The 14,645-nt window shown below is 45.2% G+C and overlaps 1 protein-coding gene across 1 annotated transcript in view; it reads right to left on the bottom strand.

Annotated features, from left to right (window-relative positions):
* Nucleotides 1–1,047: 1,047 nt before the first annotated feature.
* The window catches only part of LOC138452684 (vomeronasal type-2 receptor 26-like), a 173,173-nt gene continuing 159,575 nt past the window's right edge, over nucleotides 1,048–14,645 (bottom strand). Inside the window, exon 4 of the mRNA XM_069605031.1 lies at nucleotides 1,048–1,963. Within this exon, the coding sequence (XP_069461132.1) occupies nucleotides 1,068–1,963 (896 nt within the window). The 3' untranslated portion in view covers nucleotides 1,048–1,067. The remainder of the gene's footprint in view (nucleotides 1,964–14,645) is intronic.

Genomic DNA, 14,645 nt, shown 5'->3' with positions numbered 1-14,645 from the left:
ATTAAAGCAATCCTCAGATTAAACAAGCTGGAGGGTTTGGACATAAAGGGTGCCTGGCTTCAGATTCCAAAAGAGGATCGCACCTGTCGACTCTGTTTGAACAGTCACCAGATTGAAATATCAAAGCATGCATTCACTTCATGCAGTGCAATGACAAGGATATATATATACAATAGTAAACATGCTGAAGATCTAGGAAACACACAGACTTGTCAGTTCTGGCTGAGATGTTTATCTGGATACAGTAAGGGTTTAATAGTTCCTGTTACACAGGTGTGTAAAATTGCTGATGAAAAATGTGCTGCTAAATACTTTGTAGTCGGTACACATTTCACTTTTGGGAGAATGTGTTATTGTATCATTTTTGTGTACATGGGTAAGAATGTTACCAAGGATGTATTTATTGATGCTAGTGTCTTTTGCATGTGAATTCTAGTGGTGATTTTTGCCTCGAGTTTGTGATTAATAATAAAGTTGTATGTACTAAAGTTTTATAACTATATCCAAAATAAAACAAATACAAAAAACAACCAGCAAATAAAAAGGAATTTACAAGAGATACCATGTGCAGTGTGGCTAATGTAACCTGTTGGGATACCATGTGCAGTGTGGCTAATGTAACCTGTTGGGATACCATGTGCAGTGTGGCTAATGTAACCTGTTGGGATACCATGTGCAGTGTGGTTAATGTAACCTGTTGGGATACCATGTGCAGTGTGGCTAATGTAACCTGTTGGGATACCATGTGCATGTGGCTAATGTAACCTGTTGGGATACCATGTGCAGTGTGGCTAATGTAACCTGTTGGGATACCATGTGCAGTGTGGCTAATGTAACCTGTTGGGATACCATGTGCAGTGTGGCTAATGTAACCTGTTGGGATACCATGTGCAGTGTGGCTAATGTAACCTGTTGGGATACCATGTGCAGTGTGGCTAATGTAACCTGTTGGGATACCATGTGCAGTGTGGCTAATGTAACCTGTTGGGTAAATTCTGTGCTTGGTGGTCGAGCACTGAAAACCAACGTCCCACCAGGATCAGCTGCAGTAGGTCTCAGGAGTGTGGCTACTTCCCCATTAGGTACTCTTTGGTGTTCCGCTCAGGCCGCAGGAGGATGACGTGGCATTTGGGGATGAAGATACAGCCCAGCAGTCCAGCACTGGAGGCCTGGATGGCAAGCACCTCCACGGCCACCATGTACTTGCCCTTGGTGCTCAGATATGCTGGGATGAAGGAGACCCAGACACTGCAGAACACCAGCATGCTGAAGGTGATAAACTGGGCCTCATTGAAACTGTCTGGTAACTTTCTAGCTAAAGCGGCAACAACAAAACTCAAAAAAGCCAAAATTGCCATGTAGCCGACCACGGCATAGAAGAAAAATGCCGAGCCTTGGTTGCAGTGTAGGATCATCTTGCCATGTTCAGATTTAGTGTCAATATCTGGGAACGGGGCAGAGAAAAGGAGCCACACCGTGCAGACCACCACCTCCCCCAGTGAGCAGAGAATCACCAGACAGCTCGACACTCGGGTGCCAACCCAGTTCCTGAGCTTGCTGCCCGGCTTTGTTGCATTGAAGGCGATGATAACTGTGATGGTTTTTGCAAGAACAGAAGATACAGCAATAGTGAACACGACCCCAAAGGCTGGTTGCTGCAGGGCACAGGTCGCCATGGAAGGCCGTCCAATAAACAGAAGAGAGCTGAGGAAGGACAGCATGAGGGCGAGGAGCAGGGTGTAGCTGAGATCCCGGTTATTGGCTTTAACTATAGGTGTGTCACGGAATGTGATAAAGATTCCCAGCACTCCAGCAGTGAGGAAGAAGAAGACGCCTGTGACGGAAGTTAAGATGGCGCCCATAGGATCGTCGTAGGACAGGAGCTCTAGCGTCCGTGGAATGCACGCATCTCTCTTCTCATTGGACCACTGCTCTGCAGGGCATGCAATGCATTCACTCATATCTGCGGGAACAGAGCACAGATCAGTGTTACCATGATCCCTCAAATAGGGAAAAACAGTGTCATGGAGGCACAGGGGGCACACCAGGATAGTGGAGCACAGGGGGCCCACCAGGATAGTCCAAACAGTTGCAGTATTTATGTGTGTGGGCAGACTGGCTTCCCTTTTAGGAGGGCAGAAGGCCCAACTAGTCCTACAGCAGAACACAAACCAATACACAACACAAGTGAACTGAAAATATACATATGCTTTAATTTAAGAAATATATTAAGTAATTGCAGTTCAGTTTTAAGTGCTTTAAGGATCATCACTGTGTATCTAGAAGAACAGTAAAGGGTCTAACCAATATCCAATCCAATCGTGAAACAACTAGGAAAGATCAAACCGCAATGTGTTGTGAGAAACCTGAATGTGTCTCACCCGCTAGTCCCCGGAGATCTGTCATCCAGGTGGCCAGGATACGGCCATCGCTATTGGATCCAGTTCCTCTGGGTGGACCAGTGGGGGAGGATCAACTGGATGGGGGTATTCGGGGAGTCGAAGTGGGACACTGATGGGCGAGACGCGGTACCCACTTCCTCATAACATATTTTCCCCATCCTATCTGTAGGATATTTAGAAGCTCTACCCTCCATTTTCCAACACAAACACTTTCTGTTATGTGGGATAGACCAGGCAGGAGACATATAAACTAGTTCAGCTCAGTTTATTGAGAGCAGAGCACACGACCCCCAGCCAGGGAAGCCAGCAACCTCTCAAGTGGAATCTCCACAACTTCTGAATTAATACGTTCCATCACAGAACATAATGATGTATAAACATAACAACAGTAACCAAGGTAGCGGCACCCTATGATGTAATGTAAACAATAACTATTAGTATATGCAAACCTCTAACACTTCCCCTCCTTCATTCTCAGCACGGCCACTTTCTCTTGGTTCCAGACACCACCACCTCTCACTAACACAGAAGAACCCAAATCTTTCGCAACTTGTTTGGGTTCTGAAAACACAGAAGATTCCTTCCTCACCTTAGTCGGTAGTTTCACTTTAATCCATTCTCCTTCCTTCACAATAAAATCCCTGCAACAATTTCTTTGGTCATACCGTGTTTTAGCTTTAACACCACCCAATGAAATCTTCTCCTTTATCTCTTCCAGGTTCACTACCACACTCTTTGATTTTCCCATCCAACCTGGGCACAAATGCGAATTTGGTTTCCTCCCATGCAAAACTTTGAATGATGAAACACCTGTGACACTGTGAGGTGCCAACCTGTACTGGAATGTTCTTTCCATTACTGTTCTGATCCAACCCCCCCAGTGGCGACAGCGATTCTAATGGCCTCCATGAGAGTTCTGTTGAATCCTTCAATGCACCCATTGCTCTGGGGATGATATAGCGAGGTTGTAAATTGTTCGATACCATATTTACACAAAAAATCTTTGAATACCTTAGACACTAGCTGAGAGCCATTGTCAGATAATCTGACAACATCTGGAACATGGTCTCTGTCTGGAACATTGGTCGTTGTGGCAACCAGACACTGCTACTCTCAAAGGTAAGCAATTTCACTGTATCCAAACCAAGTTTCGGGCTAGTGACGTATTGAAACACTCTTCCAACGTAGTCGGGTTAAGTTCACAGTACAAAATGACGATAAGCCACCGCCGGTGGGCTGTGAGCGTCCCAAGTCTTCCCAGCAGATTTAGTGCACACAAATTGTCACAGCACTGTACACAGCTGCAGAGGGAGTACTTGGTCTTGCTACCATACTGTCGGATTGATGAGTCCCACGTAGCAGTCGATCTGGGGTTACCAGATCTCGGTTCCTTCCTTCCCTCACAAACGGATTCACAGCACAATCAGCTCCCACAGGAGCCGCTGGGGGTCATCTCGTCACTCCAGCTGGCCCAGATCCTCGTTGCCAATGTTATGTTGGATAGACAGGCAGGAGGCATATGAACTAGTTCAGCTCAGCTTATTGAGAGCAGAGCACATGACCCCCAGCCAGGGAAGCCAGCAACATCTCAAGTGGAATCTCCACAACATCTGAATCAATACGTTCCATCACAGAACATAATGATGTATAAACATAACAAGAGTAAAAAATAACTATAATGTAAACAATAACTATACGTAATATGCATAGTGTGATACATTCAAGAACCCCTCTAACACTCGCACATTGTGAAAGACAATGGACTAACACCACAGCCGTTTCCCTGACATGTCCCTATACAAGGGTCAGGCAGAGTCAGGCAATTGACAATAACCACACACACCTGACTACCCTTTCCCTTCCCCACAGGGATAAAAGGTTGAGCACAAGAGCACACTTTGAACAAGGCAAAACGCATGAGGAGGCGGGGAGACGTGCTTGCTACCGTGGTACCGTCCTTGACTCCAGAGACAAGAAACACCAAGGTGTCCAACACAGCCGATGAGTCGGAGGGAGAACCGATAGTAAACCAGACTGTGTTCAGTGAGGCATATGGATGCAGTCGCAGAGGCAACGTGCTAAACATGATGCAAACTACATGTTACATTCGGTGGTAATGAGGTGTGGAGGTCAGGTGGGGGCTTTGTTAGGGGCACAGGGTGAGAGAGAGGAGGAGGCATAGAGAGGCAATAGTGGGGGGGACACGAGGCAAGCGGGCGACCATGGGGGAGGGAGGGGTGACACGAGGCAAGCGGGTGACCATGGGGGAGGGAAAGGGGACACGAGGCAAGCGGGCGACCATGGGGCAAGCGGATGAGTCGGAGGGAGAACCGATAGTAAACCAGACTGTGTTGAGCGAAGGTGGCAAACGGCAACATAATATGAGTTGAAATAACTTGTGAACAAAGAACGTGTATGTTACTGAACCTTTAGGAAAGAACAGGGAAGATCCAGCTGCAGAGTGTTCCGGCGCCACGCTGTCACTCATTCAAAATACCTTGACTGTTTTCCCCTTTTGTTGAAACTATAGATACCAGGAGGCCCTAGGAGAGCCCGATGCAAGAGGTCAAAGTTGGCATACAAGGGTCGAGTAAAACCCCTTGTACAAACGAAAGTCTTTGACACATAGGGCCTCATTACATGGTAGTTGGTAGCCATGGCGCTATTAGCGCCATGGCTACCCCTTACCGCCTTCTGGGTCTGGCTAGGCGGAATGGGGATTTACCGGGTCATTCCGACCCTGGAGGACCCGGTAAGTACCCATGCCAAATACCATTCCCCATTCCCATTTCAGCCCCCATAGGTGCCGGTAATCCCCTACCGCCATCTGTGTAATGAGGCCCCTAGTCAAGAAAAGGCTAGGGGAAAAGAATCCTGCTTACTGATGAACTGTGTAAACTGGCAAATGTGAACTCGGCTGAGGGATGCCCACGAAGGAGAGCAAATCATAAACACCCCATAAACATTGTGTCGACAGTGTGAACCTGGCTGAGGCATGTCCACAGTGAACAGTTGTTTGAAAGGATATTGAGACTCTTGAATACTACAGGTGATAATACTGGGAATGAAAAGCCCTAGTTAACCTGACTGACGGAGGCCAACATTGCAAAAGGATTAGAGTCCGGTTGAGGGGATCCACAGGTGAAGTGAAACCACCCAATGTGAAGAAGAACTGAAAGGAACGTTTGTTTTGTTTTTTTATAGCACATCAGGTCCTCTGAGGCAAGAGACTTTGTGTAAAAGAGACTTGGCCACAGAAGTCCCTGACATTTTGGAAACAAACTGGAAGCTTGTACTGGCGAGGCCCAGGAGTCTGCTGTGCTCCGGAGTCCCACCTCATCCCATGCTAATAAACGTGAGGAAGGGAGACCCCAGTTATACCATCCTGATTTATAATTTTGTGAACACTTCTTCCTTTTCTGGTGAACAATATCCCACACTATTCTGTAACTTAGAGGTAATGATTGGCAATAGTTTTCTTTTTTAGTATAGGCCCCTTTTATTTGACAAGACTTCCCTAGGACTGCCTTATTATTTGATGGTCGTAGCTTACTCCCATCTTAGATTTAGATTAAGATTAGGCATTTTTCTCACCCATTTATACAGATTAATAAACACCCTTGAACTGTGATCACTTGTGCCTGTCTTTACTGTTGCCACCATGAGTTCCTTACAGTGTCCACAAAGAAGACTTTTCACCCCTAAGACCAGTAACTGTAGACAGGCACTTTCAGGCCAGAGCTATCGCGGTTAGGAGATAGATTGAGAGTGAATCACAATAGTTAAATGCAATATATTGCATAGAATGCGACAGGAATATTCTGGCAATAAAGTGGCGGTTATTCTGTGACCACCACATTACTGTACTGTCAAACTACAAGGTTTGGAGGTGAAGGGCAGGAGTTACATCCAGCAAAACTGTGGATGTAAATCCTCCTCCTTACCCTAAAAAACTCCTCAGAATTGCCACTTCTGATAAGTCTGAAAGAAATCCCACTGGTGTCCGATGGGCTCCAATACATCTTCCGGTTGCTAATATACTACCGCACAACCAGCACCAGACCCCCGTCCTCGCTTTTACATTTCAGGAAAGTGCTCAAGACCCTCGTCTTCAAGGAGTGGCTCCTCTCCAACAGCTAGTTCCACTCACTCTCCACGCCCCACCTAACCTGAGACTGTCTGATCTGTGCCCCCTGTTTACTCACCTGGTTGCTCGTAGATACCTTGCTGCCAAACTGAGCACCCTCCATGTACCCGTTTTTAGATACCCACTTCATGGTATCCCTCCTCCCCTCACTAGCTACCTCCTCCTGTTACTTGTAAAGTGCTCGTTTGCTTCCTGAAGCTCTGTGTGTGCTCAATAATGATAATAATTACTGTTGGGAGGATTTCTCTTTCTTGTGTGAAATCTCCACTCTTTGTGAGTCCTCCCGCACTTTTTGTTGGACACCTGTTTTCTTTGTTTTACAATTCTTCTGGGTGAGTGGTAACCTTTTTCCTCACTCACCCTTCTTTTTATTCTAGTGCCCGGAACCTTTTTGACCACTTTTTGGTCTTTCTATGTGGAGTCATGCTTTCCTTCATTTTTAAGGCATCTGTAATTTCCTATGGTAGCACTCAGTACTTCAGTGCAGTGCTACTGGAAGCTCTTAGAGCTTCTTACATGTCACTTTGTAATTTCCTGTAGTAGCACTCAGTACTTCAGTGCAGTGCTACTGGAAGCTCTTAGAGCTTCTTAAATGTCATTTTTGATTCGGCTGGCTAGCGCCTAACGTTCGAAGGGTAAAGGGATACCTTTTGAACCTAGTGTTTTATTTTCAAGATCTGCACACCCCACCTTATGTGGAGTGCTGAGGGGAGACATTGCTTCCCTTTTTCTCAAATTTCTAGTACCATTTTGTTACTGTGACAAGTTTATCTGACAGGCTGGCAGCAATGTGTCTTTTTTTAAACCACTTTATTTTGATTTAGTCAACAACCATTACAATAATAACACAAAGTTGAGCGGTAATAAGAACCAAATAACCAATTCTATATGTCAAATGATCACATCGATTAAAAAAACATACTATAAGAGTATTAAGAGAACATATACAACTTACACCAGCCCACAAAGTCCAATGATTAAAATAACACACAGAAGGACAACATAAACCACACAACCTAACACAAACACAAACCCCCACAACCTTAACACCTAACCCCATATTTATGTTCAGTACCCCAACCTACACTCACCCAGACAGATCATTAAAAGGCCCCCATTGTTCCAAATACTCTCCCTCCCGATTTTGTCTTACTGATTGAAGTTTTTCAAAGCCTGAAAGAGTTTGCATATCCAATACCCAATTCTCTATCTGAGGCTTCTTCCTAGTCTTCCACACCTTCCTTTTTTGCTTAGTTGCATCAGTAAAGCTTTATCGATCCAGCCGGATGAGTCGCATGCATTTTTGCATCTGCCCTCAGTTCATAGAAGAATCACTGCCATAGAAGTTCGCGGATAGGAGATATTCTCAGTTGCGTCAATAATAATAATAATAATAATAATAATAATAATAATAATAATAATTTGGCATTTATATAGCGCTACGAACCCTCAGGCATCTGAGCGCTTCTTATTATTACCCACGGTGTGTGGTGCTCATTTATCGACCCCGGAAGGATGAAAGGCAGAGTTTGGCCCCGCCGGGTTTGAAACCTGCGACGGCGGCCTCTGCACGGATGTCAAAGCGAGCGATCTACTTGCTGTGCTATCTGACCGGCTAATCCTCTAGTACATCCATCCCTCCAAAAATCTGCCAATCTCTTACATTCCCAAAGCATATGTGCAATAATGTTCCCCTCATCTGCTGACAGCCCTAACACAGACCATTATCTATCAAACCCATCACACTCATCCGCTCTGGAGTCCAATATAAACGGCCTAAAACCCGTTGATGAATATAACGCAGCTTCAGATCCAGCTAAGCTTTCACTGCCACCCTCCAGACACCCTCCATACTTTCACTGAAACATCCCTTCCCAAATCTGTAGACCAGTTGTAGTTTCTCACATGACTCCTTCATGCAATTCTCTATTGGCATTAACTTAATAAAAGTTGACACCATACAGGGTGGAGTATGAAACAGTTCACACATTTTGGGCTTTTCAGTCATTGGCTCATTTAGTACCTGCATCCTTTCAACCATCCATTTTTCTAAAGCCCTTTATCTCTCATGTTCCCTGTTACACAATCCATATTGCTCCACTAGCTCTGCAAAGGTTATCATTTTCTCATTCCTCCAAACATCTAAAGTTTGTTGGCCCAACTTCTCCAGTTTAGAATTTTGTTATCTAATTGCAACCCTGGATTAAGCCAAATAGATGCCTCTCCATTTATTTATTTATTTATTTATGTATTTCCATTTATATAGCGCACAACTGCCCTCGGGCATCGTGGCACTGTTAAGAAAGCTTAGCTTGGTTACATAAGTGTTTGAAGACAAATTACAGGTTATAGTGCATGAAAGACATGTTACATAAGTGTTTGAAAGGACTATACATTTGCATGAGCCTGAGTGCAGTGAGGCATATGGATGCAGTCGCAGAGGCAACGTGCTAAACATGATGCACATTACATGTTACATTCGGTGGTAATCAGGTGTGGAGGTCAGGTGGGGGCTTTGTTAGGGCACAGGGTGAGAGAGAGGAGGAGGCATATAGAGGCAATAGTGGGGGGGACACGAGGCAAGTGGGCGACCATGGGGGAGGGAGGGGTGACACGAGGCAAGCGGGTGACCATGGGGGAGGGAAAGGGGACACGAGGCAAGCGGGCGACCTGGGGGGAGAGAGGGGCGGACACGAGGCAAGCGGGTGACCAAGGGGGAGGAAGGGGGGGACACAAGGCAAGCAGGCGACCAAAGGGGAGGGAGGGGGGACACGAGGCAAGCGGGCGACCAAGGAGGTGGGAGGGGGGACACGAGGCAAGGGAGTGACCATAGGGGAGGGAGGGGGGACACAAGGCAAGCGGGCGACCATAGGGGGTGGTGGGTAGGAGAGAAAGGTAACATATACTTGGATTAAAGATACATACAGTGAAAATTAAGTCGCAATGATGAAGAGTCTTGCATCACGTAGTATTCAGCGATATATATACCTGGAGACAGGGTGGTGATAGGCATGGTATCATTTGGGTAAAGCAGAGAGAGGAGTACATAGGTTGAGAGAGGTTAGGAGGTGGATTGCAGTCTATGATACCTTAAAGTCAGAGGTAAAGTCTTGAGGGTCATCAGGTAGCTGTACCTTGTTAGGTGCGGTGAGCAGGGGTCCGGGTTCCAGCGACCAGGGTCGGCCAGGACAGGCTGTAGCCTTATGCTACTGCCTTTGGCTAATACCGGCTCTGCCTCCGCTTTCCAGCTCCGGTGTCTGGACTGGAGGTAGTAGGCGCTCCAGCCAATGGGTGCCCCTGATTTTGCAGGGCTGTTGCAGGGCCAGTTCATCATGGTTGTAGCTAGTCTCTAATGTGGGGCCGGCTGGCTGGGGGGAGGGTCCACGGCATGGGGGGTGCAGGTGTGAAGCTGTCCGCGGCCGATCAGCACAGCCCCAGTTCATGGGAGGCAGTGGGGAAGCCGCGCGCTGTTGTGTGCAGGTTTCAGGACGCAGAGCCGGCTCCTCCAAAGAGGCTCCCAACCCATGCGTCCCGCGTCCGCTTCTCGTCGGGTTTTCTCCCTGTGCACTCCAAGCACCTTCGGCTGATCGATTCCCTTGAGTGCCAGCCTGGGGGGGCACAAGTCTGTTCGCAGCTGCGTGCGGCATCCCCGTCCTCTTGCTTGCTGCCCCCACTGTGTTTCTCGAGGGAGGGTGTCTGCTGAGGGGGAAAGGCACCGGGTGGAAGCCGCAGCTGCCTCTACATCCACCCACGGACGTGGGGGTGGGCGCTCTGCTCCGCTGTGGAATAGGCCACTCCACCGCCGCCTCTCAGTGGGTGCCTCTCCAGGGCTGTTCGCCCGTACCTCGGTCGCCAGTGGATTCCGCTAGCCTCCAGGAAGGCCGATTGGGGTTCCGCTGCCTCCGAAGTCACCTCCAATACAATGCAGAGTACCTGCCGGGTACACTGCAGGACTCCAACAATCCGCGGGGCCCAGAGTTCACCTCAGGCGGCCAGGACACAAGATCAGCCGTCCTCCGCAATCAGCCTTGTCCCGGGTCACAAACCGCAGGGACTGGCACCACCAGGCATCACAGCGCGGGCATCGCGCCTCTCCGATGGCGGCCTCCTCCTCTGGCGGTTGGGGGGTGCCCTTTCTGCAGCGTTCTTGGGGCAAGCTGGACCGAATACCCTCGAAACTTAGACCGGCGATGCCTGACCCCTTTGGCTTCATAGGCGTAGCGATTCAGTCACCTACAGGCTGGGCATACACTCGAATCTCGCCAAAACACTGGTGGCTCGCTGGGAGACGAGCCTTCAGGCTCCCATGCAGCCTCCGCCCCCTGGTGGTCTTATGGTGGTCTCCATACATGAATAAACCTTGTCCACACACCAAAATACACTCCACCAAAGCGGTTTTTGTAACAGCTATAGATTCCAGTTTTACCTCAAATGTTGGCAAATTCCCAAAGGAATATAGACTGTCTAAACAATAAGGCTTAAGCATATCTCTTTCTATTGATACCCAAAACGGTTCTGATCTCTTCCTCTCCATAAAATAACAAGAAGCTTTCTTAAGGAGAAACCCTCTGTGATCATTTTCTAAAACTGGATACCCAAATCCCCCCTCCCTAAGTTGGCGGACCATAATGAAGCGAGGAATCTTTGTCCTCTTTCCCACCCCCCATAAAAAAAGTCCAAAAATACCCTGTCAATGCGCTTAAACCCATTGTCAGTAAATTTCAGAGGAAGCGACTGTATGTAATACAAAACTTTGGGCAGAAGCATAATTTTAATAGCATTTACCTTGGTCCAGATATTCAAAAGCATACGATCCCATTTACGTATATCCCTTTGCAGTGTCTCAATCAATTTACCAATGTTAAAATCCACCATTTTCTTCATGTCACATAAAAGATAAATCCCCAAATATTTCACATTTCAATTTGCCCACTGACAATTCCAATCATTTAAGGCCCTATTCGAAGGATTTTCTTTAAGTGGAAAGACAACAGTTTTCCCCCAATTAATTGTATGTCCAGATAATGATCCCGCCTCTTCTATCATGTGTCTCAGGAGTGTACCTCCTCCTTCCGGGTTGGCCAGTACAATAGTCATATCGTCAGCTTATGCTAAAGCCTTCATTTCCCTGCCTCCCACACGCCAACCACGTAGGCCCTGTTCCTGTTTTATATATGCCAGTAATGGTTCCAGAGCTAAATTAAAAAGAAAGGGCAAAAGCGGACAACCTTGTGTTGTTCCTCTGAGTAATTGAAACACTGAAGAAAGCTCATCATTAACCCAAAGTTTGTCCGAGATCCCATATTGCAAGGCTCCCACAGTGTTAAATAATTGTGGCCCAAACACCATTTCAATCAGAGTGTAGTTTAAGAATGACCAATGTACACGTTCAAGGCTTTCGCAGCATCTAAAAAAATAAACAACATCTCTGCTTTCAAATATGATGATCCCATAACATCTAATAGGGTCCTAATATTGTCATACTCATGTCTGTCTCCCATGAACCGCACCTGCGAATAATCAATCAACTCTTCAATATGTTTAAGTAGCTGGGCAGTCAAAAGTAAACATGTTTACATCTACATTTAGAAGTAAAATAGGACGATAGTTACTGCATTCAGTGGTATCCTTTCCTGGCTTCGGTATCAAAGTAATAACTGCTTCTCTCATGGATTGACAGAGAATCCCTCCAGATTAAGTTGGTTTATTGCTGTCTGGACTTCGGATACCATGATTGGTGCGTATAACACCTCTTTCCCTTCCTCAGATAAGCATGGAATATCTATTTTGTCAAAAGATTTTGCTAATTCCGTTGCTTGAGCTACTAGTTCTTCTGAGTAGAGGGACGCATAAAATGCTCTGAAACTTCCACAGATTAATTTATTCTTGAATACTAGTTCAACCATTTCTTCAAATTCTTTAACCTATTTGCCAAAAATTAACCACACTTTCATTTCATTAAATATAAACCTTTTTCAGCTTGTCTATTTACTTCGTCTTTTAGTTTCTCTCTTACACTAACCACATATATTTTATCCTTCCTGTTTTTAGACAATGCATATTTTCTTTGCATAACCCAGCTCCACCTCCAGATCTTTTACCTTCTCCTCTCCCAACTTCCTTGCCCTAGATATCCAATTCATTAACTCACCACGTATAGTTGCCTTAAAGGCATCCCAAACAATTAAAATATCAGTAGACCCTTTATTCTCATTAAAATAGTTAATAATAAAGTTATCTAGAGTCTCACACACATGCTCATCCTTTAAGATGAATGTTTTAAGCTGTCATTTATGATTATGATTCGTTATTTATAACACGCTTGTTACCCAGAGGATTCTAAGTGCGGACCCGGGATCAAACCTGTGTTGCTCTGTGTCGTCTTGCTTCCAAGGCGAGCGTGTTACCCCTGAGCCATCCTCCCAAGACAATTTAGTACAATTGGGCCGACATCTTTAAAAATTAAATTTTAGTGTGACTAAAGAGTGATCCGAAAGACAACGGTCCCCAAATGTTAGCCTCCACTACGTCCTCTATTAATCTAACTGAAATTAAAAAATAGTCAATTCTCGAGAAAGAGTCATGGACTGGGGAATAAAATGAAAAATCCTCCAAATGTCTACCAGGTCAAATATTTCAATAAGGCCCAGGGTTATTAACCTCCCTTCATACCTAACATCTGCCAAAATAATTCAACCTTCATCACCCATAGACACATTTTCTATTGCCATACCCAGCCTCCTACGAATTAGAATTCCCACCCCTCCAATTTAGTAAAACATTCATATATTTAGAATTATGGAACATATTCTATGAGTGTTCTATCAAATGTGTTACTTGCAAACATATTAAATCAGATTTTCCCCTCCATAGCCTGGCTAATATTTTCTTTCTTTTCTTAGGACAGTTTAAGCCTTTCACATTCCAAGTAGCAACCTTTAATGTTCCTAGCTGAAAGTGCTAATGAAATGCAGTCCCAAATTAGTCAGCCATACATCTTCAAACACAATTCCAAACATTTTTACTTCCTTTTTTATAACTAATGGTGAACGAGTGTAGGTTATCCCTCCCTTCCCCCAACATTTACACAACACATGTACCACAAAACACAAACAGAAAGGCTCATTTTGATTGGAAATTGTCCAAAAAATAATGGACCAATTAAGAGAACAGTTATATACAACGCTCACACAAATCTGAACTATACCCCAGAAACCCATGCCTGATCAAGTACCATAGATTCTATAGATCCCCCATTGCTATCCAAATCTATATAATTGTCGATTAGGCCCATTTTAATTGTTCTTACCAGTATACCCATATTCCCAATCTGCACATTAACCCTTTCTCATTAACAAGATAGCTTATTACATTAACACATACAAATGTATTAGCACATTTTTGAGTCCAATAAACTGGTTGGAATAAACATTAGAACCTTCTCCGTCTAAGCCTACCATCAACACTTACAGATAGATGTCTTAAATAAGGGAATAACCACAGAGTGAATACACCAGACGTATCTACATTCACTAATTACCACTTTGAAACATCATGCTCCTTGCTAATATACTGTTCACTCTCGTGTAGCATTGTCAAAATCCCATAACACCATCATTGGCAATACAAGAGTACCGCTTATTGCATATGCAGCCGTGTTAAGATATCAAAAGTGCAACCCTTTCATTCTCTTGTTGTTCTATTACCTGAAGTGAGCCCACCCATATTAACATCTAGGGAACCCTAAGTTCTGTCGATCAGCATCTCTTTATTTTCAAGCCCCTGCTACTGCGATTAATTTTCCTTTGAAGTTCCCGCTCAAATGTTAATTTCTAGCCTATAGATAATAACTCATCTTGAATATTTCCCCACCCTCTCACACAATACATGGTAACCCGACATGAATTATGTCATTTCAATACTCCCGTCACTCTGAACGCCAATGGATGGATATATTTGAATTCATTGGAAGTGATGTGACATACAAGGCTTCTTCCCACACCCCAAAAGTGAGCATGTGTATGACATTTGCCAGCCAGATTCGAGTATGAGACATATAGTCACTATGTATGAATTGCCCTATAGAACTCTAGAGG

Source organism: Ambystoma mexicanum, chromosome 4p, assembly GCF_040938575.1.
Source record: "Ambystoma mexicanum isolate Mex_15411 chromosome 4p, UKY_AmexF1_1, whole genome shotgun sequence".
NCBI lineage: Eukaryota > Metazoa > Chordata > Amphibia > Caudata > Ambystomatidae > Ambystoma > Ambystoma mexicanum.
The sequence above is the reverse complement of the archived record's forward strand: the minus strand, read 5'-3'. Positions and strand labels throughout refer to the sequence as shown.